The following is a 24,488-nucleotide window of genomic DNA, read 5'->3' on the forward strand; positions in this document are numbered from 1 at the left end:
GAACAAACTTTGTCATAACATTAAGTGCGGGATTTAGTGTAAGGCCCCATAATCGCCTTCGTTGAAAACCCGGGGTTGAAAACCCTATGTCACAACCTAAAGAGCTTTCCTCGCATATTCCCCTTCTTTCCCGTATGGCCTATTAAGTATACCCAGTCATGCAATTCGAACGAAATGAATTGGTTGGGGAATATAAAGAAGGTCCTTAGTTGACGTACAGTCATACCGTGAAGGAAATGTATTGTGTAAAAGCATAAAAGTAGATTATAAGCTCTGACTTTCATGGTAAATACGAAAACCGGTCTATTCGTTTTATCACGAGATTGCTACTAGCAGTGAAGGTGCAATTAAGTTGACTATCATGCAACAAGGAGAATTTGATGTAGATCGGAATGCAGATAAATTTGCAGTGATTAATCTTTTAAGGCCTCGATAAAGGAACATTCCATCGCTTTCTCGCAACTTTCCGTTTAAGTGTAGCAGAGAGGGTTATGCCTATATACCTCTATAGCTCTGTGCTTCTCTGATTATTACTGATAAAGACGCGAAGCACGTCGAAATTTGTGACTTTTTGGCTACGTGGTGCGTGGATGCCAACTCACTGGTGCAATTAACCTCATAATTAACGGATTCACTGGAACTAGGTAGGAGATGAAACATTGAAGATCAATTAAGTTGCCTGGATATATCTGGTAGCACAGGCATTACTTTAGAAAGCAGTATAGAATGCAAGAACGATACTGAAAAAAAAAAACGTTGTCTATTGTTTTTGGACATGTACAATAGGCATATGTCAATGCTTCCCCATGCGCAATCTCTTGTCTTTCCGTTGATGCCCACAATCAAAGTGTTGATTATTATGGCAAAGTTGTGCAATATATATATGCAAGCAATCAACGGTTTAAGTATTATATATGCTTCAATCTCAAACAAAGCTTGATAAAAAGTAAACCAATGATACTAAATATACCTGCAGTACAGAGTACACCAAAAGAGTACATATCGATGGAACCTTAAATTCATCAATAAAAAACAACCACAATAAGGCTAAACAAGACGGAGGCTATTTGAGTCAAGCGATACAATGTACGTCATGGGCCAAGCCAACCTTCGCGTCAGTGTATCGTCGAATTGATCATGAATAACCCTAAATTGAGTCAGTGCTCTCTCAAGTGAAACTTTAGGTGCACTACCTATATTTACTAACGAGAATAATGTTGCATATGTGACTTCTACGACTATTCCAGTGAGTGAACACACTTTGTTTTCACTATCAACTTTTGAACAGAAAATAAGATTATAGCTCTAACACACTACATGATGAATAACCCAGCACCACAACCTCGATTTTATATGATTTGATTTACGCTATTGTTGCATTACAATGAGGATATGGTAGCCGTGGATGAGGAATCAGAGGGTAAAGGAGATTACACGGACTTAAGTTCAGTTCTCTTCACCAGATTAACAGATGACGCCAGATACCTTTTTGCAGAGAAGGTATTGGCGGATTGTGTGAAGATTTGAGATTTGCTGTCCGTTGATGCGGCGCACAGGGGGAGAAAGAGTATACATTTTATGACTAGGGTCCGATATACACGGACGGATTGCAGATTGAATCATCCATGCTTAGAACAGAGGAGGTATATTTCATAAGCCATAATGTTCATAAGGACTCTTCCTTCGTTTAGCCAGTATATTTTCTTGCATGGAAGTTGTCATCAGCGTATATAAAGTTTTACACGATGGGTGACGAAGATGACACGCTGTTTATCGAGTACTCTGAAGAATCGCCATTCGTGAGGGCAATTATAGAAGAAGAAGTTAGAAAGAAAGAGGAAGAAGATCTGGAGAGGGAAACCGAAGAGGAAGCTGCTAGGATAAAGAAATACGAAGTTGATGAGAAATTGATCGGTTTAGGATGGCGAATCTACGGTCTTGTCATCGTAACATTCCTAAATGCATTGAACTACACACAGCAGTAAGTAGATCGACCTATAAATATGCTTTGCTATCACAAAATGGATCGAGGATAGGTTGTCATTACTTTTCTCCTGGGGGTCCGTTTCATAAAGACTTAACTATTGTAACTTTGCCAAATATGGGAATTACCACGGCAGTGGCGGATCCAGGATTTTCCAAAAGGGGGGGGGGGGCACATTTTCCCAAGGAAAATTTGACAAGCAAAAAAAAAAAAAGGTCTTCACTTTCAAAAAGGAGGCACACTTCTGTTTTAACTGCAATTTTAAATTAAAAATTAACTTTGACCCCCCCCCCGGATCCGCCAGCGTACCTTGGTAAACTGGCTCAGCACACGATAAAACCAATCGGCAAATTCAAGGAGTCGATATACATGCATGTAGGCCTATATAGTTACTATAGCTGTACCTCTTTATAAAACGGGCCCCTTGTGCATGCAGGGGCGGAGGATCGCAGTTAAGTAAAGATGGGACAAGTCTTAAAATCACGCCCTTTTTAAACTAATAATTTACATATCTAACACACTTTGAAAGAGGCGTTATTTTAGCACTTGCCCCGGACTCGACTATCAGACTATAACGCCACTGATGATGGTAGGCGTAACTTAAATCGAAGTTCCCCAGAAAAATGTCCCTGTCTCCGAATCGAGCCCAGGCCCCCAGCTTAAAACGCCAGTTCGATTCCCGTCAGAGACATATTTTCGGCCTCACATGGAGTAAAAGAGAATTGAGCAACTACTGTGTGTACTGATCAGGAACACATAAATGTACATATAATTTTGCCTTATCTTGAGTGCAGAATGTGATCTGTAGCAAAATATTGAGGTTTGTTTAAATCTTTAATATCACTCTTCAGTGCACTCATCAATCAATGTTTTTAATGAATCATTTACAATACCAATACTGTGGATAATATTTTGCACATTGATGAAAATTGTGATGTACATAACATAATTATACATGAACATGTACAGTATGTCCTGATGATTCTGAAATGATTTTGCGTTGAGTGAAATTCACAAGCGGTAGACCCATCTTGAATTTTGTAGAAAAAAATTTAAAGCCAGACTTTAATTTTTATGGTTTATTTCACTGCAGATACCTTCTAATTGTAACAATATTTGGCATGGCCAACGAGTTGCATTTTGGAGAAACACGGTGTCAGGTGATAAATAAAACATTGGCACGTGACTATCTCCACGATGAGAACATTACAGGAGACATCAATGGACTGTGTTCTGATTTGGAAAGGTATAGTATTGAAAATAACTGGTATGTCAGGCAAGTCATTTCGTCATGAATGTAAAATGTAAAATGATGTATTTTCTGGAAATATCTTGTTCCCCTAGTATAGCTCCCTCTCCCTCGCTCTAAGTTCTCCCTCTTGGCCCAATCTCAAAGACGCACAAGAGCCTTGGAAGTTCACTGAACGGACCGAAAATTGGCAAGGTCTTTCATAAGTCTTCAAGATTAGTGAAATTTGCTGTCTCTGTGGAATGACTCCGAAACGATGACCAAGAAACATTTCCAGCAATATTAATATAGGACCCTAAAGACAAAGTTTACTGAAAGACCAATAAAATCATTGGGAGATCACTAAAAAATTATCTGGCGTATAGCCAGAGATCTTTGAAAGATCAAGTTCTCTGAAAGACCGAACAAGACCTCTGTAAGAACCCTGAAAGTCTGACCTAAACAGTCATCTTCCCCCACAAAAACGAGAGACTGTTGAAAGATCATGGAAAGACTAATGAACTTTGAAAGTTCATTGAGAGACCGCTAGAAGATTGTTTTGTACCGTTTAAAAAAGTTTTGAAGATCACAGAGACCACGATCTGAAGGATCAATCATGAATCGTGAAGGACCCCGGAGATCTTTGAAAGTTCACTGAAAGACATTTGACAGATCAAGCAAGAAAGAAGTCATGGTCTCTTTGGAATGGGGTTTAGGTTCACGCACACAAACATTCGAGTCTGTGATATATTGTTCTCCTTTTCTCTCCTCGATGCCATTCTCTATGCCCTATCATCTGCACCCTGAAATGTCCAGATTCCCGATTTCAAATCTTCTCCCTTTCTTGCTCCCTCCCTCTCCCTTCCCTTTTCTATCTTTTTCACATTCTTGAATATCCCCCCTTCTCCCCCACTCGCTCTCAATCAAATTCCAGAAATATCCATTATCCACCTAGTAATCGGGTTTGTCGTTCCATTTCACCTTTTCTATATAAATTGTTTTAATAATTTATCAAATTCATTAGATTTATTATCATTTTATACATGTCATGATTAATTTGCTGTTTATTCTTGATGTATTTTTTTCACCATTATTGTTTACTGTACATTATTTCTGCTCATGTCTTTGTACTATACACATGACAGCAATGTTAATCAGACCCTGTGCTGATTATCATGTGTAGATAATTATATTTAAATTAGTAAATAATTACATATATACATAAATAAATAAATATTTTTGGATCGAATACTGAAATATTTTCCAGTTGTAGAAGTAATATCATACATTTAACCGATTATGTTTTTTCAGTGTTCATTCTTAACAATGACATTGCTTAAGTTGTATAATCTATGTTCCAATTTGCCATTCGTTTCATTCCCTCTTCATCAGATGTTTTGAGAACAGCACACTGTGCTTACCTGACATATGTGGAATACAATACACAGGACAGGGTACTCTGTATGAATTATTGGCTGGTCCTATTTACATGATTGTGCAAGGTGTAGTGGGCATACCGCTGTTGGGCTTCATCCAGTGGTTTTCATGGCAACCATCCTTCATTATATGCATGTTTACCACACTGTGGACGCTCTGTACTTTGTTTACAGCCTTTATGAACGACTACTGGGCAATCGCGCTCCTTCGCTTCTTCTTTGGTGTTTTGTAAGTATAGACCATAAAATTAAAAAGAAATTGTATAGACTCTGTGACTTAGGCCCTCCATTGGTACCCAACACAATCATGAAAGCGTGTGATAGCCGTAAATGATAACATATAAACATCGCAGCCCATAACAACCTACGATGCCCCCAAAATCGTAGACTAATCCAATTTACGACGATCTTAGCAAATAAACAGTCATTAAAGGAGAATGAAACCCTTGAAACCAGCTGAATACATATCAAAGAGAAAAATCAAAGAAACATATTGTTGAAAGTTTGAGGAAGATTGAATGAATAATAAGAAAGATATGAGCATTTGAATATTGAGATCACTAATGCCATGTAGATCCTCCCATTGGCAATGCGACCAAGATCTGTGATGTCACACACGTACAACTCCCTCATTGCTTTAGTACTTATTTCACTTATATTCTCACTTTTATAGAATCCATCACAAGGTGAGGTGTTCTCTTTATGAGAGGACAAGTACAGAGGTTTCACAACATTATATCATTGATAAATCGTTTGTCATATGATTAGAATGAGCAAAAAAAGATGTTTTGGGGTATATTTTCAGTGTCCAAAAGGGGAGAGTTGTTCATCTGTGATATCATAGATCTTGGTTGCGTTGCCAACGGGAGGATCTCCATAGCATTAGTGATCTCGACATTCAAATGCTCATAACTCTTCTATTGCTAGTCCTATTTTACTCAAACTTTTGTTGATCTTATTCTTTGATTTTTCTGCTTTCACAAAAGCTAACTTGCTCCAAGAGTTTCATTCTCCTTTAATAACTAATGAGCCATCGACCACCGCCTTTTGCCATCGTTTTCATTTTATTTATCGTTCGTAATTATTTCCATCAATTTCTTAAGTCGTAAAACAGGAAAGTCAGAGACAAATTATATAAAGATAGATGAGACAGCACAAAAGCAAAGAAAATGATAAGCAATTGTAACAGTAACGCTGATATGAGTAATGGAGACAGTGATAAATCAGATGGTCGCAATGACAATGATTTCAATTGATATAAAACCAACAACAATTATAATAGTGATAATGAATGTCCACCCATTTTAATGACGAAAGATTGAATACAGTGTAAAATAATATGACTACTCTCGAAATTCAGTTTTGTCAATATCTCGAAAAGTGTTTTAAAGACCTTATATCCCAATATCAGAGATTGAACAAAAAATGTCAACCAACTGGTTACTTACAGGGGGACATCTTAATTTTGTAAATGATTTGGATTTCTTCTGTAGAAATGTGGTTGAATGACCTTACATACATGCCATGCATATTGATCAGGATCAAAAGAGAATCCCCTTTTCCCCTCTTATCATGATAATATTTCCTGTGTAAAGATACAGTATATTCTTCGTCACTCTTGAAAGCTTAACTGTATTCTCCTTCTATGAAACAGCACAATCATGCCCATATTTTCTGGTTTGAGGGATTTGTAGCAAGGTTCCTGACAAAGATCATCGAATTATTTCACACTGCAATGGCACACCCAATAAATCACCTTTTCATTTGTTTGTCTTATACAGTTCTGGCCCCTACATACCAGTGGCTTTTTCCTACTTAGTCAGTGTCTTTCCTTCGGTAAGTGCAGGCCTTTTACATACCATAGAGCGCTCGCACCCCTCCCCGTCTCTTAAAATATGACCTCCGATATCATGGGTGTCGATCACCGGGGGGGGGGGGGGGGAGGGGGGAGGCCAGGGATACACCCCTCAAATATTTCAAGTGAGAGGGGGATCGTGGCCTGTATTATCACCCCAATAATTTACGGTCGAGTGCATGAATCTAATCTATTATGACATGTATGAGGCTAAGTTTTTGAAATGTCATCATAACTTAGAAAGTATATGGGCCTAGTTCATGAAACTTGGACATAATTTGTTTAAAGTTTGGTTAAATTGGTTTGAGCAATGGTTGTTGGAATGGCGGCTTGAGCGACGTGCTTGGGGTTTGAATGGCGTTTTTTTCTTTTTGTTTGCGGTGTACATATTTCTCCCCTAGCTATCTACGGTATTTCCGGGTAATTGCCATACCGGCAATTGAACCCCTTATCTTTGAACAATAACATTGTCTAATTTATTGTGATGGAAAAAATACATGCAATTTTATTTGATCTATTGTTCGTTCAGTTTGCTGAGTGTACACAAAACCATGTGCAGCTGTACTATGTATATACATTCAATTCTTTTTCCAGGCAATGTTGCCCATTTTGTTGAGGGTAATAGAATCCCACGAACATTATGTTTTATCTTAACATAATTATTTGCAAACAGCTATTTCACCTTTTTTCCTCCTTCTCCCCCCCCCATTTTTTTTGTAGCAACTGTCACAAAAATACAGGTTGCCACTAGCCTTGAGTATGTCAGACCTTCACGCGTGAACACACCCTTATACACTCAACGCAAAACACATGCACCCCTCCTAGCACCTTGCACGCACCGAGCACTCCCAATCGTACTGCAAACCAAAATGTACCTCATTTGGATGACATATTTAATGATGAAGTATTTGCCCCCCAGAGCAAATATTACACTGCTAAAGAATCTATTTCAGCTTTTAATACTAAAAATCGAAACGATAAACCAAATCACTTTAGCTTAATGCACATAAACATTCGAAGCTTACAAAAGAACTTTGAAACTTTCAGTGAATTCTTAAATATATTGAATAAATTTCCATTCTCTATTATAGGTATGACCGAGACGTGGTTACACTCAACAACCCCTCCCATATTCGAAATTGATAATTATACATTTAACCATATAGATCGTAAACAAGGTAAGGGAGGTGGGGTCGCTTTTTATATTCACAATGATATGCATTATAAAATAAGGGACGATATTCAACTTGACGGGTTAGAAACTTTATTCATAGAAATTATCGATGATAAACATAAAAATAAAATAGTCGGTGTAATATATAGGCCACCAAACAGCGTTGTTGATATATTCCTAGATAGATTAGAATTATGTCTCGAAACTGTATCTCGTGAAAATAAGGACATCTACATCATGGGCGATTTTAATATAGATCTCTCAATACCTTATACTGCCCTCGGCCAACACATTTGATGTCATCATTTTCTTTTAAACCTCTCATTGATAAACCTACGAGGATAACAAATGCGACACATACAATTATTGTCAATATTTTTACAAATGTATTTAATACCAATAATAATGGAATAATATATTATGATATCTCTGATCATTTACCTATTTTCACGATATGTTCAAGCACCTATCGCTTACATAAACAATGCAACACAGAACACACTACTCGACGAAAAGAGACCAAGCGCAACATAGATTCCCTAAAAACAGATCTGTTTACAGAAACATGGCAAGCTGTTTTTCAAGAGCAGGATGTTAACAATTCATATGAAATATTCATAAACAAACTTCGTCATTATTACAACAAAAACGTACCTTTGACAAAAATAACTTCAAACAAAAAGAAGAATAAACAACCATGGATCACTCAAGGAATAATTAAATCTATATTTACTCGCAATAGATTGTATAAGATATCACTTAAATCACCTACAATAGAACATCAAAATAAATACAAAAAATATCGTAATAAATTAACATCTGTAATCCGTTTAGCACGAAAATCTTACTTCTCAGACAAAATTGAAAACAATAAAGACAATAACAAAACTTTATGGCATACAATAAATGACATTCTAGGTAAGAAAAAAGATGATCGAGACAATGATGAATTTTTAGAAAATGGTGACCACATCAGAGACCCCAGTGTTATTGCAAACGCATTCAATTCATTTTTTACTAATGTTGGTCCAAACCTAGCTTCGAAAATTGCTACCAATGACCATGATTTTTCACAATATTTAGATAACCATAACGAACACTCCTTAATTTTCAACCCTACAAATATTCAGGAAATGTTAGAAATTGTTCGATCCTTAAAACCCAGCAAATCCAATGGCCATGATGGGATAAGTGTATATCTACTTAAACAAATAATTTTTTTCCTGGCTTCTCCACTTGTACATATTTTCAATCTGTCTCTCTCTCAAGGTGTTTTTCCTGAATCGCTAAAACTTGCCAAAATTATTCCAATATATAAAAAAGATGACCCATGTCGGATTGTAAACTACCGCCCTATTTCACTGTTACCAAGCATTTCCAAAATACTTGAAAAAATTGTTTACAATCGTTTATACTCATTTTTGGACACTAACAAATTATTAATCCCCAATCAATATGGTTTCAGAAAAAACCATTCAACCGATTATGCAATTTTACAATTATATGATAAGATAACTGATTCACTTTAAAAAAAGGAGCACACTATTGGGGTTTTTATGGATTTATCGAAGGCGTTCGATACAATGGACCATCGCATATTACTGAGTAAACTAAAGACATATGGAATCAGAGGGATCGTACTATCTTGGTTTAAAGATTATTTAGCTAATAGACGCCAATATGTTAATTTTAAATCCAAATCATCTAATATATGCCCCGTAATATGTGGAGTACCACAGGGTTCAATCCTGGGACCTTTATTATTTTTCATATATATGAACGACATTGTGAACACATCACCCTTACTTACATATGTTTTATTCGCAGATGACACCAACATATTTTATTCACACCACAACTTAAACATACTTGTTGCAACTCTCAATCAAGAATTAAAGAAATTATCAATATGGTTTAAATCAAACAAACTTTCACTTAACATAGATAAAACAAATTTCATGTACTTCAAACACATTAATTCTAAACATATATTTCGCGATAATATTTATATCAATGATATACCCATTAATGAAAAACAAGAAACTAAATTTTTAGGTGTAGTGATCGATGCTAACATAACTTGGAGTAGTCACATTCGTAATATAAGCATGATGGCAGGAAGAGGCATAGGCATTTTGTATAAATTAAAATATTATATCTCTCAAAGATCGTTACTTATGCTCTATAACTCATTTATCTTATCGTATATATCTTATTGTAATATTGTATGGGGAAATAGTAACAAAATAAAAATCGATTCAATATTGCGCCTTCAAAAGAAAGCACTTCGCATTTGTCATCACTCCCATTATCTCGCTCATACTGATCCTATATTTCATGATTTTAAAACATTGAAGATCTACGATATTCACACTTATCAAACTGCTATTTTTATGTACAAATTTTCCACCAACACTATACCAACACCCTTTCGAAATATATTTGTCTATAATAGAGACATTCATTCATACCCTACTCGACATTCATCTGACTTTCATTTAACAAACCCAAAACTAATAATTGCTCACAAAACAATACGGCATCACGGCCCGGATGTTTGGAACAACCTTCCGAATGATATCAAACAAGCTGCATCTCTTATATCATTTAAAGCTTCACTAAAGAGGTACCTTTTATCTAAATACTTATAAATTCTCACCTGCACTCGCACTCACTTGCACACACTTCATCTTGCCCCTTCCCCCTTTCCTTTTATTATATTTTAAGCAATATAAGTGACATCACTTTTAAATAATAAAGACCCGGTATTTTTATTATGGTTTCCATGTAGCCTCTTTTCCCCTGGCTGCTATTATTTCAAGCTTTCAGCTTACGATAGCTGGCCTCTGCATTTAAATTCATTTGTTATTGTTTACATGAATATTATGTCTATATCAGGCGGCCTTTCCTGATAGTATACAACTCTCGATCAATTAGATCTTTATACGAAAAAAATAATTAATACGTAACTACTATACAATCGTCACCTTTGTAACTTGATCATTATGTATGTTTGATTTTATATCATTGTTATAAATTTGTAATTTTGATTTATTAATAAATGCAGAAATACTGCTTTAAAAAAAAAAAATAATGATTACTAAACATCCTGCCAGAGTTTTGGGGTCTCATGACCAAGGTCAAATGTCATTTAGGGTCAATGCACCTAGACCATGTCAGGGGAATCAACATCAAAATCTTAACCGAAGAATACGTTTTTGAAATGTCATCAGAACATAGAAAGTATATGGACCTAGTTCATAAAACCTGGACATAAGGGTAATCAAGGATTTACTGAAAATCCTGCCCGAGTTTGAGGTCACATGACCAAGGTAAAAGATCATTTAGGATCATTTCGAAACTTGGACATAAGATTAATCAAGTATTACTGAACATTAAGGGTCAATGAACTTGGGTTAATGTTGGGAGAATCAAAACGACATCTTAACCAAGGTTAAGTTTTTTTAATATATCATAATTCTGAAACTTGTACTTAAGAGTAATCAAGCATCAGTGACCATTCTGCGTGAGATTCAGGTCACATAACCAAGGTCAATGAGCTTTGGCCGCGTTGGGGGTATACGTTGAATTGCCATCATAATTTTGAAAAATTTATGGATTTAGTTCATGAAATGTGGACTTACTAATCAAGTATCACTGATCGTCTTGCACAAGTCTTCGGTCACACAATCACGGTCAAATGTCATTTAGGGTCAATGAACACAGTGTTTTATCATCAAATGAATGGTGTTTTTTGTAAATGGTTATTCTACATGTACCGTATATTCATTTCCAAAGTCAGCACTGCTGCGTAATGCAGGCGAGACTGCCAGAGTCGCTCCACTTGTTGTCTTGATCCAGGTTCACCATCATTGGGCGCTGTTTTTGCTGCTGCTGCCTTCATTTTTGCTCTCCAAAATCTCACATTTTTCAACTGTTTTGTCAGTGCATTGGGATATCATTTCTATGTCAACTGTTTCAAGTGGAATCACTGATTCTGGTGAACTACTTTGCATTCTGGATTGGTACCTACTTTTTTCAGAATTTTGAGAGAAAATTTCTGCTCAACTGCTTGGTTTTGAGAAACCTAAGTGTAGCTGGATATAGCTCTTATGCACAGAGCCAATGTGGACTTTCAGCCCTTTGTTATTGTGAAACCAGCCCAGATGGGAACAATGGAAAGTGATCCTGCCTGTGGACTGTGTCTATTGTGAAAGGATTATAATCAATGGTAGAAGAGATTATCATTGACTTTCATAGTGTTAATGATGCCCAGGTCAGCCTTTCAATATAGCAGTGCTGAGCTTCATTCACTGAGACATGCATGTGGTACCAAACATGTTGATGCACATGTGTTTCAGACTTTAAAAGAACTTAACTTGCTTCATCTTCGTAGTCGACGGGCTGGATCTCACTTACATAAACATCATCGGGAGAGGCCCCACGGATCAGCAAGGACACATAGGTCTACATCTCGACCTGTGAACCAAAGGAATATCTGCCCAACAGTGTATCCTTTTAAAACTCAAGCAAAGTTCTGCTCTATCAATTCTCAGTCACTGCGAAATAAAACAACAGAATTTATTGAATTTGTGTTAGACAATAAACTTGATATCGTGGCCATTTGTGAAACCTGGCTCAAGACTGGAGACGATATTGTCATCGGAGACATCACGCCAACGGGTTATACGTTCAAGCATTTTCCACGCACAAACAACAAACGAGGTGGAGGCCTTGCTCTCTTATACAAATCTACTCTGAATGTGCGTTTTCCTGAATCTATCGCTAACCCCAAGGCTTTTGAGGTTTTCTCAGCTGAAATTGTCAGTTCAACATTATCACTCCTACTTGTTGTAGTGTACCGCCCACCAACTAGATCAACAGGTTCTTCCTTCGATGCGTTCACTGCAGAGTTTGAGTCACTTATTGAAGATGTATGTTTGAATCAAATGCCTATTATCATCACAGGTGATTTTAATGTTCATGTCGACTCAGCGTCAAATGCAAATGCTTGTGCCTTCAAGAATCTCCTCTCTAGCCACAACCTTAGACAAAGTGTTACCTGTCCTACGCATAGAAAAGGTCACACTCTGGACTTACTGATCACCAGGGAATCAGACCCAACCTTTTTTGATGATCTGCATGTCATCGACGGGATAGCTGATCATTCAGCAATAACCATCAAGCTGTATCTTGAGCGCCCTCAGAACCAGAAGGTTGAAGTAAAAACAAGGAATGTATCAGCCATCAGTAAGGAGACTCTATGTGATGATATAAAGTCTTCCAAGCTTTCCAGTACAGAGTTGAAACTTAACTCATTGTCATCACAAGCTGAGCAGTATAACACCATCCTTGAAAATATTTTTGATAGTCATGCTCCAATGAAGACACGTACAGTGGTTCTGAGACCCCATTCTCCATGGTTCAAGAGCAGCTTTCATACTGAAAAGCGGGAAAGACGTCGCCTAGAGACCTTGTGGAGAAACTCTGGACTTGAGATTCATCGGCAGATGTATACATCGCAGAAGCAGAAGGTCAATCGACTCATTCGTCAATCAAAGTCAACATACTACAATGACCTGTTCACAGAGAATGCAAAAGACCAGAGACGATTCTTCAGTATTGCTGACAAAGTCCTTCATCGCAAGAGCAAGTCTCCTCTCCCACAGCACCAGTCAAAGGAACAGCTATCCAAAGAATTTTGTAAGTTCTTTGATGAAAAGATCTCAAACATCCGCCAAGGATGCCAGATTGCTGATGACCTAAGCCTTCCTTCTGCTGGAATATTGTCATCACCTAGTAACTTGTCGGTTTTCGAAGAGGTAACAGAGGATGAGGTACGACGCATTGTATTATCTTCACCACCAAAATCATGTGATCTGGATCCTATCCCAACTCTGTTGCTCAAATCCTGTTCTTCTACTGTGATCCCTATTGTGACATCAATCATTAATACCTCTTTACAATCTGGAGAAGTCCCAGAAGTTCTGAAAGTTGCACAAGTTAATCCAGTGCTGAAGAAGTCAAAACTCGATCCAGAGAACATGAGCAACTATCGCCCGATCTCCAACCTCAGCTTCTTGAGCAAGACACTGGAGCGCGTCGTGATGAACCAGTTGAGTTCCTACATCACAGATAATTCTCTCCATGATACATTCCAGTCTGCCTATCGTGCCAATCATAGTGTCGAGACAGCAATCCTCAGAGTCCAGAATGATCTACTTTCCGGCATGGATCAAAAGAAGATATCGCTTCTAGTCCTACTGGATCTTTCAGCAGCGTTCGACACTGTCGACCATGATATTCTTCTCCATCGACTTAGTGACCTATATGGAATCAGCGGAGTCGCACTACAGTGGTTTCGATCGTACCTGACAGGAAGGACGAGCTATGTTTCCGTTGACGGTGCCAGATCCGACTCATCAACGCTGAAGTATGGTGTTCCTCAAGGCTCTGTCCTCGGCCCGCAGTTGTTCAGCATGTACACTTCGCCCATATCTCACATCATCAAGAGGCACGGACTCCAGTATCACCGATATGCAGATGATACACAGATTTACTGTACCGTCAACTCATCTCAAACTGAGGTCAATTTAGGACTTCAGCGCATTGAATCCTGTGTAGCTGACCTCCAGCAATGGCTGTCTAATAACTATCTTAAGATGAATAAGGACAAGACGGAATTCCTTGTTGTGGGATCTCGTCAACAACGAGCCAAAGTTACAATAAACCATCTAAGAATTGGCAACTCTTTAATCAAGCCTTCTGATCAAGTGAGAAACCTTGGAGTAGTGTTTGATTCCTCACTTACAATGGAGCAGCATGTCACAGGCACTTCCAAGGCTGCCTGTATCTCTATCCGTAATCTTGGAAGGATCCGCAAGCATGTAACTAAGAAAGTTGCTGAACTCCTTGTTCATGCCTTTGTAACAACCCGACTGGACATTTGCAACTCAAATTTGACTGGTTTGACTCAACATCAACTGCACAGACTTCAGCGTCTGCAGAACATGGCCGCACGTCTTGTGTCCCTTCAAAGAAAGAGAGTCCATATTACTCCAATTCTGCGTGACCTACATTGGCTGCCTGTCAACCAGAGAATAGCCTATAAACTTGGGGTCCTCGTATTTAAAGCGCTTAACGATAAATCTCCAACCTACATATCAGAGCTCTTATCTCAGCATAGACCAACACGCAGTCTCAGATCAGCAGATCAAGCATTGCTGACAGAATCTCTCAGCCACACAACTTGGGGTGACAGAGCCTTCTACATCTCTGGACCAAAGCTGTGGAATAGCCTTCCTCAATTTATCAGGAGAGCAGAGACCCAATCAACTTTTGAGTCTTACCTGAAGTCTTTTCTGTTCCCCACTCCAACATTATTGCAAGAATAACTCAATTGTAGCATTACTAGGACAGTACTTGAACTGAATGATGATCCTAAGCACTGTTTAAAGACATTGAAATTTGTGAGATATTTCCTATTTTTGAGCAAGCGCCATGAGCGCCCAGCTGAGGCGGATACCGGCGCTATACAAGAACCCATCATCATCATCATCATCATCAGGTTAATTATATGAAATAACACACACATGAAATGAGAACTGAACTTTAAAAAGAGTGTATAGAAAGAAAATATCCATGAAAACCAACAAGAGTCCTCAATATGGTTCATTTTCATGTCATCTTTTCAAAGGTTTCAGCTCGCGCTTCGCGCTCACATTATTGATCGAGCCCTTTGACTCCTGGTACGAAGTTCCCAATTTTGTTGTAAAAATAAAGCTGACTACTCAAAACTTCAGGACTACCCTCCTCCCCAGCTGGCGTACAGACGTAGGGCTTGGGTGGCCATGGATCCCAAAAAGTGTCACGAGCAAGAAAGAAGGGGGAAAGGATAGGGGAAGAGCAAGAATGGAATATTTGATATTTATTAATATCATGAAAAAATATATCAATTAATTGGAATATGGTAATAAACTGGTCAAAAATGTTGCTCGCTCTCTTCGCTCGCTTGCAGCTTCACAAAACATAAGAAGGTCAAAGAAGGTCAAAATTTTTGCTCACTCGCTTCGCTCAAACGCAGCTTTGTATACATTTTGCCATAAACACCCTGTCTGGCACCCTAAAATTTATACACTCGCCCCCCTTAAACTAAAATAAAAATTCTCACAGAGAATGATATTTGTGTCACTACCCCCAACCATGATTACAGATTGACAAACATGTCCGATGTACTCTCCCGGTATACTCTATATTCTAGAGTTAGAATCCATGACTGCTCATATTGATGGCAAGTGAGACTAGTGCTCTCGAAGAAGCTCTGTATCAACACAGAGTGAATACACCCTGTCTGCCTTAACAATAGTTATAATTTAGCAATGAAAATTCTTCGACGCCATAATCCATAATCGGTATTGGCAATGATCGGTGAGGCCCTTGCTGAGTATTGTTCTAGATGTCTTTAGATTGACAACTTTAAACAAAGAGTAAAGGAAAAAGCCTACAAGGTATTTTATTCGACATTTATATAAACATTATTTCTGAGGCTAAGCAGGTTACCTCATATAGATGTATTAAAAAAAACTTACATGGTGCACTATATGTCTCTTATCATTATTCTTCTTCAACAGAAGGTACATACGCTCGTCGTCGGGATAGCGCACTACGGTGGCATTGCAGGATACGGCATCTCTTTTCTTTTCATCTATGTTAGTGACGCTATCGGATGGCGATGGTCGTACTTCATTTGCGGTGCAGTTGGAGTCATCTTCGCCATCGGATCTTGCATCATGGTTAATCCAAAAATAAGCCATCGAGGTCAGGTAGGTGAGAACAAATACTTGAATGTTAGCATAATATGTATGTTTCTGACAATTGCCTATCACCGTACTGATGGGACAGAGACTGAAGCTTTTAGTCTAGTGAAGACTGCACTGTAAAAAATATTGGGCAAACCACACTAGATAAATAAAAATGCCCAAAAGAAATGCCCAATGTTGGTTGGACACGTAATTACCCTCATGGATAATTTTTACCCAATATTTTTTTTAGAGTGTAAGCATTTATTCCGTGCTCTCACGATGTATAGTTTCTTAAAGAAACTAGGAGACAGCATCCATGCCGAAGAATTGGAAGAAAACAATAAAGACTTAAAATGCAGGCCTGTAGCCATGTGGTTCCTTTGCCAACAGGGAAAAAAGGAGGGGGAAGAAAAAAAGAAAGAAAGGATGGAGAGAGAGGAGGGGAGGAAGACAAAAGAAAGGAAAAGGAAGAGAGTTATATAGATCTTTTAAAAAATCGCTCACCTTTCGCGCTCAATCTGCATTAAGTGGGATATTTAATCTGTTCAGAGAGAACAACATGGTGCTAAAATATTCCGTTTTAAGTCGATAAAAATATGGCCGCATGATTCTGCTCGCGTTTCAGGTTTCATTAATTTGTTTAAGCGAGGTATATGCATCCTGTTCATGATTACAAAAAGTGCCTAATATATTTACCAAAAAAGAAAAAAAAACAGCTGGCATTAGCGAGATACTTATCCCATTCCTTAATTTCAGCAAACAGTCCTTGATATGTCGCCTTTTTGTTCAGTATACCTGCACATTGTTTATCGAACGTTTTCAGCACTTTGCATTCGCATTAATTGTTTATCAATTAGAAAGTCCTCCCGTTAATAATTTCAGAAGGTAGCCTACACTGTTAGAAAATTTATCCTTAAAACAAAAGAAGTTCCTGCAGCAGAGTCTCGAGAACACCTGTAATCTTACCAGATTGCGTAATCTTACATGAAATTGGTATTTGGTGTATGGAATCTTACGAATTTCCTTAAATAAAACACACTTTTACCCTTTTTAAACAGACCTGTTCTGTTAAATTGCAGAAAAATGTTTTATGAATTTACAGAATGATTCTGTTATTGCTTTCTCCAAAATCTTCTTTTTTTCCCTGTAAAATCACAGTTTATTTTAACAGTGTACAGAATGTCAGGTTTTCAGGTCAGAATATCAACAAATTCTCAATTCGAGCTTAAGATCTTACTCTCATGTAGTTTAATTAGATACCCATATCCTGCTTAATTACGTAGAGTTTATAGAATGTCCCGTTTCTAGGTCTTAATTGCCCCCCCCCCCGAAAAAAAACCGCCTTGCGCTTCGCGCTTGCATCAATAATACCCATCCCAACCTACAAACAGGGTTTAGAATATCGAGTTTTCAAGTCAGAATTAAAAAAAAGCTCGTAATTCGCGCTCGCATTAATTATTGGTGAGATATGTATCATCTCCATGAGTAACTGCAAACAGTCCTAATATAAACAGGTCCACATTCAGGTCAGTATTTCAACATTCTGCTAGCGCTTCGGGCCCTCATTAATTGTTTAGTTATTTACACGCATCTTGATGAATAATTGTTAAGAATGTTCAATTTTCAGGTCTGAATACATGATATTAAAAAAATTTGCTTGTGCTCGCATTATTATGTTATGAGATACCTTATCCGCTGGTTAAGGTATACTTTGGAATCTTCACTCTTCAGTTAGCTTTTAGCGGCCGATCGGGAGAAACTGTGGATGGAAATATTTTACAGCCCTCCTTTTGGCAAAAGCTGGATCCTAATCTACGAAAGGACCACTTTTGTATTTCAGAACCCCCTCGTATAATGGTTACGGGCCTGCAATTAAAGGGATCATGCTCCGGGCTGAAGATATTTATTTATTTATTCATTTTTACTTTGTTAATGCTTGTTTTTCCAATGCATGTTTTTGTCTTTGTAGGTTCTATTTTGTATCCCTTCTTTTTCTTTCTTTACCATGTTTACTGGGCTGGAACTTCTTAGATACAATAGACCTTTAATGCCAGTCCACACTCGAAGTCTGTTTTTGTACATTATTTTACTGTATTATTATTTTCGTTACTTTGTATTGTTCTTTCTTGTCATCTAGGCCTATTTCTTATTTGCCTGTATATATGTTATTTGTATCGAGTGAATTGATTGAAATTAATTGAATTTAATTGAATTTATATCTTAATAAATATAGTAAAATTCACAAAGCAAAATGCTGAAAATTTCATCAAAATCTGATAATAACAAAGTTATTAAATTTTAAAGTTTAGCAATATTTTATTTAAAAAAAATTATGCACGTCGTCATGAATCAGGTGGGCTGATGGTGTCTCATCCCCACTTTCCTTTTTCTTATGTTATTACATGCAATCATAATTCTTTCATTTTTTCATACATGACGTGACTCCATTATGACGAAAGTTGCAGCAATAAATAACTTGTGTACTTAATAAGTTGTCAATCCAATTGCTTTAGTTCTTGGTAGAAAATTTTTGAATAAACCTAATTTCATATATAAAATACAAAAGAAAAAGTGGGGATATGACATCATCTGCCCACCTAATGAATACCCATGAAGACATGCCTAGAACTGTTTCATCGGAATAATGCATCTTTAAAATTCATAACTGCGTTATTTGTTATCCGATTTTTATCAAATTTTTAGCATTTTGCTCTGAGAATTTTACTCTGTTGAAATATAAATATCTGCAGCCTGGAATATTCCTTCAATTGCAAGTAAGTACTCCATTGCAAGTCGGCTTTTAAGCAAGAGATTTAATCTGATTTGCTAAGTTTAATATTAATCTAGTATACAGTTGTACATTTGCAACAGAAATATGCAATTGATTTGCAAATATTTCTTGCAACCCTATTAGTTTACGTTATGATTGAAGTTACAGCTCGATTCAGCATCACGCATGTTTTTTTCTCTGGTGGAGTGTGTGTTGTCTTGCAATTCAGGTCAATACAATCACTTTGTATTATTCGGAATGAAAACAAATTTCATAGAGATCTGGCGGAGTTGCGATTTGAAGGTACAGGCCTGATAGGCTTTAATTCTTCTCCATGTGAGGCTTCTTTAGAGTAAACGAAACGAAAAACCTAGTTAAATAATAATTTGAAAGTTAATAATGATAAATAATAATATGCATTTATATAGCGCAAAAACTATTTATATATATTCTATTGCGCTGCAAGAGTTTCCTAGGTGCTGTACATACTGTTGGAATAGATAGGTTTTTAATTTTAACTTGAAATTATGTAAATTTTTTTCATAAAGTTGTTCGTTGTTCTTTGTTTTAAATAATCTCTCCCATTGCTTTACCAGATAAGGACACTGCGGCCATCTTGGAAGCAACAACGTGAAGGTCTTAAGCAGATTGTGTGGTCGGTAATGCTGTCTCTGATGTTTGCTAACACGTCACGCATAGCGGCTTTGAACGTTGCATCATTCAACATAACTCTCTACATGGCGGAATATTTCCCGGACTTTAATGTGGCAATTATAGGTGTGGTCGTATTGGTGTTAAGCTTTCCTGGGAATATATTCGGCGGGATCCTCGGTGATCTTCTGAAGAAGTCTTCTGGTTTACGGGGGCAACTGTGGCTCAGTCTTGGTCTAATGGTAAGAAAGATAACAAGGGCCCCATGTCTATCTTCCCTCTACCATGGTTGGTGTTTCATAAAGTTGTTCCTTGAGTTACGCACAACCTTATGCACGACTGGAACCTGTTCTTAGGCGCTAAATCAGTTACATAATTTAGAACAAGAAATGGTCACCAGTCGTGGTAAAGTCATTCGTAACTTACGAACAGATTTATGAAACGGGGCCCCAGGTCTTACAATATTTGCTAGTCTTCATGGTAACCAGCTCGATTTTCATCGGATTCTGAGCTCTATTACCGCGTTATATTTATCATATAGCTACTATGTCAGGAACGACAAACAATATAGGCTTTGCAAACTTTACTACCTGCAGACATTTAGGCAACTTGTAATGTTTGGTTATCTCGGAAAGGTGAAAAGGCAGGGTTCCCAGGGAAGTTTGGAACCCGGGTTTGGAGATATCAATTGCAAACGAGATAGCAACTAACGAACTTTCGTTGAACTTTGGTTCACAACACACAAAAAACAGAAAATAACGAATAGTTACCTCGAGATAGCAACTAAGGCATCTTGCATGTTACGCCATAATGCTTTTACCTGCTGAAATTGGATAAAACATAAGCAGGGAAGCAACCTCCCACTTACCAGATACTAGTAAAATTATATAGTAAGTATAGCGTATTTAAGCATAATAGAAACGCGTCGTCCGAAACAAATAATTGCTTTATCCATGAAATATAAACTGATCTAAAAACGTCCTACATAACTAAATATTCGAAAAAGTTTTTAAATGACGATTTCACATACTTGATCTAAACTAGTATATTATCTACCGTCGTCTTATAGGCCCGTAATTAGTCCTTACGCCGCGGAAAGTTGAAGTTGGATTGCCTTAATTAGAATATAGATTCCCTATTAAAACTCTACAGCCACTTTATTAGTGCAATATCGCATTCAAGAAAATCTTTTTATGATTAAAAACACCGAAAAGTCAATTCAGTTAATTTGAATATATTACAGCAATTGCACCAAATACTTTCCGATAATTCAATGTATGTTTGATGTATTTGCAGATTCTAACGCTTTTATTGGTACCATGGGTCTTCCATACTCCAGCTGTAGTGAGTGTTGCTCTAGGAGGCATCTATCTTGCCGTTAGTGACTGGTTCTACGTAGTCAACCTCGCCATCATCTCCGACCTCACACCTCTGCAATGCAAGACTGCAATTTTCGCGCTCAATTTCTTCCTCATGTATTCTATAGGTGGCGCTGTCAATCTGATCGTTGCCCCCATCGCTTCTCTGCTTGGTCTTCGTGAAGCGTTAACGATTATCACTGGATTTTTTTCTTGTGTTCCTATTCTTCTACTTCTCATACCCCTCGGATTGGTTGAGTACCTTAAGAAAAAGATCGAGGCTTTGAAACAAGTAACTCAACAAGACAAGAAAGAAGAGGAAGTCGCAGCTGAGCACGATGAAACCACACCTCTCACGGTATCATACCGTTCTCGGTAACAGACGAGGGGTCGACATATATGAGAAACGATGTCTTTACAGTCGATCATAATGGTATTTACGTGGTAGTTAATAGCTCCCACTATACTATATATACAATTTACGGGTCGTGGTCTATCATGCCTTTCATATAGGGTTTTTTCGCAACAGCTACGCAGACGCATTCTAGAACGTAGATAAGCTGTTGTCAAATGCTCTTCATGATAAAGAAGTCTTTGTCGATGGTTTGTAAAACAAAACAGGAGTTTCGTCGGTGACTCTGGACGAACGACATATTTGCGATTTAGCGTTTTCACGTTACACGACAATCATTCTTTTCTTCAGAAATTCTTGTTTCAGGAGATATCATAGCAGTGAGTTCATGGAAATTTCTATCGCAGTCACAAATTCGTTAGTCAATATGTTATCGTGCATATGAAACTGAATGAAATATGTATTTCGCTTTTTAAGCGCTTAAAATTGTATAAAATGAAATTTTAACAGTAATAAGAAATAACTTTGAGTAACTCCTGTTTGAGAAATGTTTATAGGTACAATGGCATCACAATAAGTAATAATCTGCAATGGAAATTACATGTTGATAATGTTGTAAGCAGGGCAAATCGCCTTCTCGGCTTCATTAGACTAATTGCAGGCAAGTCTTCTACTGTTTCAATATTCTCACTTTATAAGTCTCTTATCCTCCCTATATTGGAATATTCCTATCCAACATGACATCCTTACACCATTCAACAGGAAAAGCAACTGGAAAGAGTGCATCGAACTTATGCAGCGGAAGGGGGACATGTCTTATGAAGACTATCGTGCATCAATTGGTCTAGTCTTACCTCAAGAAGGAATTATTTGCTCTGTTCCTTTATTTTCAAATGTCTACATGGTCACATTCATTGTGAACCTCTCTCAAGACTCTCATGCAATGTTCTTATCAATTCTCGTCATCAAGAACTCCTTACATTGTCATCTGTCATCGAGAACTCATTCTCTCACTCTCTCCCCGGTTTCCAAGAATATGGAATATTCTCACTACCGACGTATAGGATGCTGCTGTTCTCAATCCTCTACCCTCCTTACTCTATAATAATGCCACAATATAAGAAGTAAGATAAATATGAATAAGATTTACTTTGTTTGGGTTTCTTCAATTATTGTATTCTAAATTATATTCCATGCTATTATTTATGATTATATTAATTAACTGGGTGTGTTTATCTCCATATTGCCAGATTATTGGATTAGAACAGACAATACGCATATTAGTTATTATTTCACCAGTCTATATACTGACCAGAAGACCAGATTACTTTTCAATCGTTCTCCAGTTAAATTTAAAACATCAATCAGTTTATGCATTTTCATTATTCTTTTATATAAATTTCACTAAGCACTGAGTTAGATTTTTTTTTGTAATTTGTATGTTTTGTAAGTTAGATATTTGTACATACACAGTGCTACATGTGTGGGTGACATGCTTCCGAGCAATAGCTATTTATTAATGCTTTCATCACCCCCTGACCAGCACTGCTCCATTCTGTATCGTTTGTTTTTACCCTGTATAAAAGTCATTTACGTTTGTATCATGATTTGATCAAAATTAATAAATAATAATAACAATAATGATAAAATTTCGACATTGTGATTACATTTCATAAGGATGTTTTCAATATGCTTGTTTTGTTTGAATTTACTCTTAAGGAATTGATAAAGCATCAACTGAGGTTCGGTGTGATATTATTTTAGATGGGTATGGTTAATTCCCTTACAAAGTATGAGAGTAAAAACAATCAACACATGCTACATACGTTAATTTTATAACTTGTGAATGTTATTATCATTCTTATCATTATTCAATTTTATCTCATGATAATTGTATGACTTGTACATGAATGGAACTTTGAAATTATTGCAATTGTCTTGTCAAAATATTTATCTAAATGATTTTGATGTTGAATGTATTTATAGGATCTGTATTTGTGTCTTATATGTTCATGTTCTTATGTAGTTTCCAACCATGATTGACGATATTTTGTTTTCGTCATTTTTTTTTCATTTCACTCTCCTTAACCTCCTTCGCCATCTTTCCTATCTACCTCACTCAATTTTCTTATTCTAGTTTGCAGTACCACCTTTCTCTCCCTCACACATTTCTCTCTGTCACACAATTCCTTCCACGATCTCTCTTTCTCCTACTTGCTTATTTCTATTTTCCTATTACCTACGTCATGAGATATATCTTGAAAGTGGACTTAAGTTTTGATACAATACTGTAATTATGTTTTTGTTTATTTGCTTTGTTATATTTCTATTCATGAATGTTGTATATTGACGATTACACCAAGTGCTGCTTGTCAGTATATATAAAAATATATATATAGTAATAAAGAAAAAGAAAAATTGTAATAATATTAGTGATATTAACATTTAACAATATTATATAAATGTCAGTATCGTATATAGTTGTACATTGCTACTTTCCATTCAGAATAACTAATATATTGACCAATCACCAAATTACAACATTCACGAATTACAATATTAAAAAGCCAGTTATGTTCAATAGAAATATAAAATTACATTCCAATAAAGATATTGTTGAAGAATTCAATAACTATTTTTGGTCATTCGGAAGAGATATATCGATAAGTATAATAATGAATTTATATATAATAATAAGAAGAAATGAATTGAATGAAATGAAATGAATTGAACTTATTTTTATGACTATTTACCAGTGAATAGAACACTTAATTCATTCTTTCTGAATCCTACATCTGCAAATGATATCTTAAAACTTCCAATATTAGACTTTCTAAGTCTACAGGTCCAGATGAGATATCATCAAGGGTTGTTAAGTC

General features: G+C 36.8%; 1 protein-coding gene across 1 annotated transcript; it reads left to right on the forward strand.

Annotated features, from left to right (window-relative positions):
• The first annotated feature begins 199 nt into the window (after positions 1-199).
• On the forward strand, positions 200-23,684 carry LOC129277188 (D-galactonate transporter-like). The gene is made up of 7 exons (XM_054913400.2): positions 200-1,981; positions 3,078-3,230; positions 4,605-4,877; positions 6,430-6,484; positions 16,308-16,499; positions 19,845-20,141; positions 21,196-23,684. Exons 1-7 carry the CDS (start codon positions 1,746-1,748, stop codon positions 21,634-21,636), a joined length of 1,647 nt encoding a protein of 548 aa, XP_054769375.2. The 5' UTR covers positions 200-1,745; the 3' UTR covers positions 21,637-23,684.
• Positions 23,685-24,488: the final 804 nt, after the last annotated feature.

The sequence above is a fragment of the Lytechinus pictus genome, chromosome 15 (assembly GCF_037042905.1).
Source record: "Lytechinus pictus isolate F3 Inbred chromosome 15, Lp3.0, whole genome shotgun sequence".
Taxonomy (NCBI): Eukaryota; Metazoa; Echinodermata; class Echinoidea; order Temnopleuroida; family Toxopneustidae; genus Lytechinus; species Lytechinus pictus.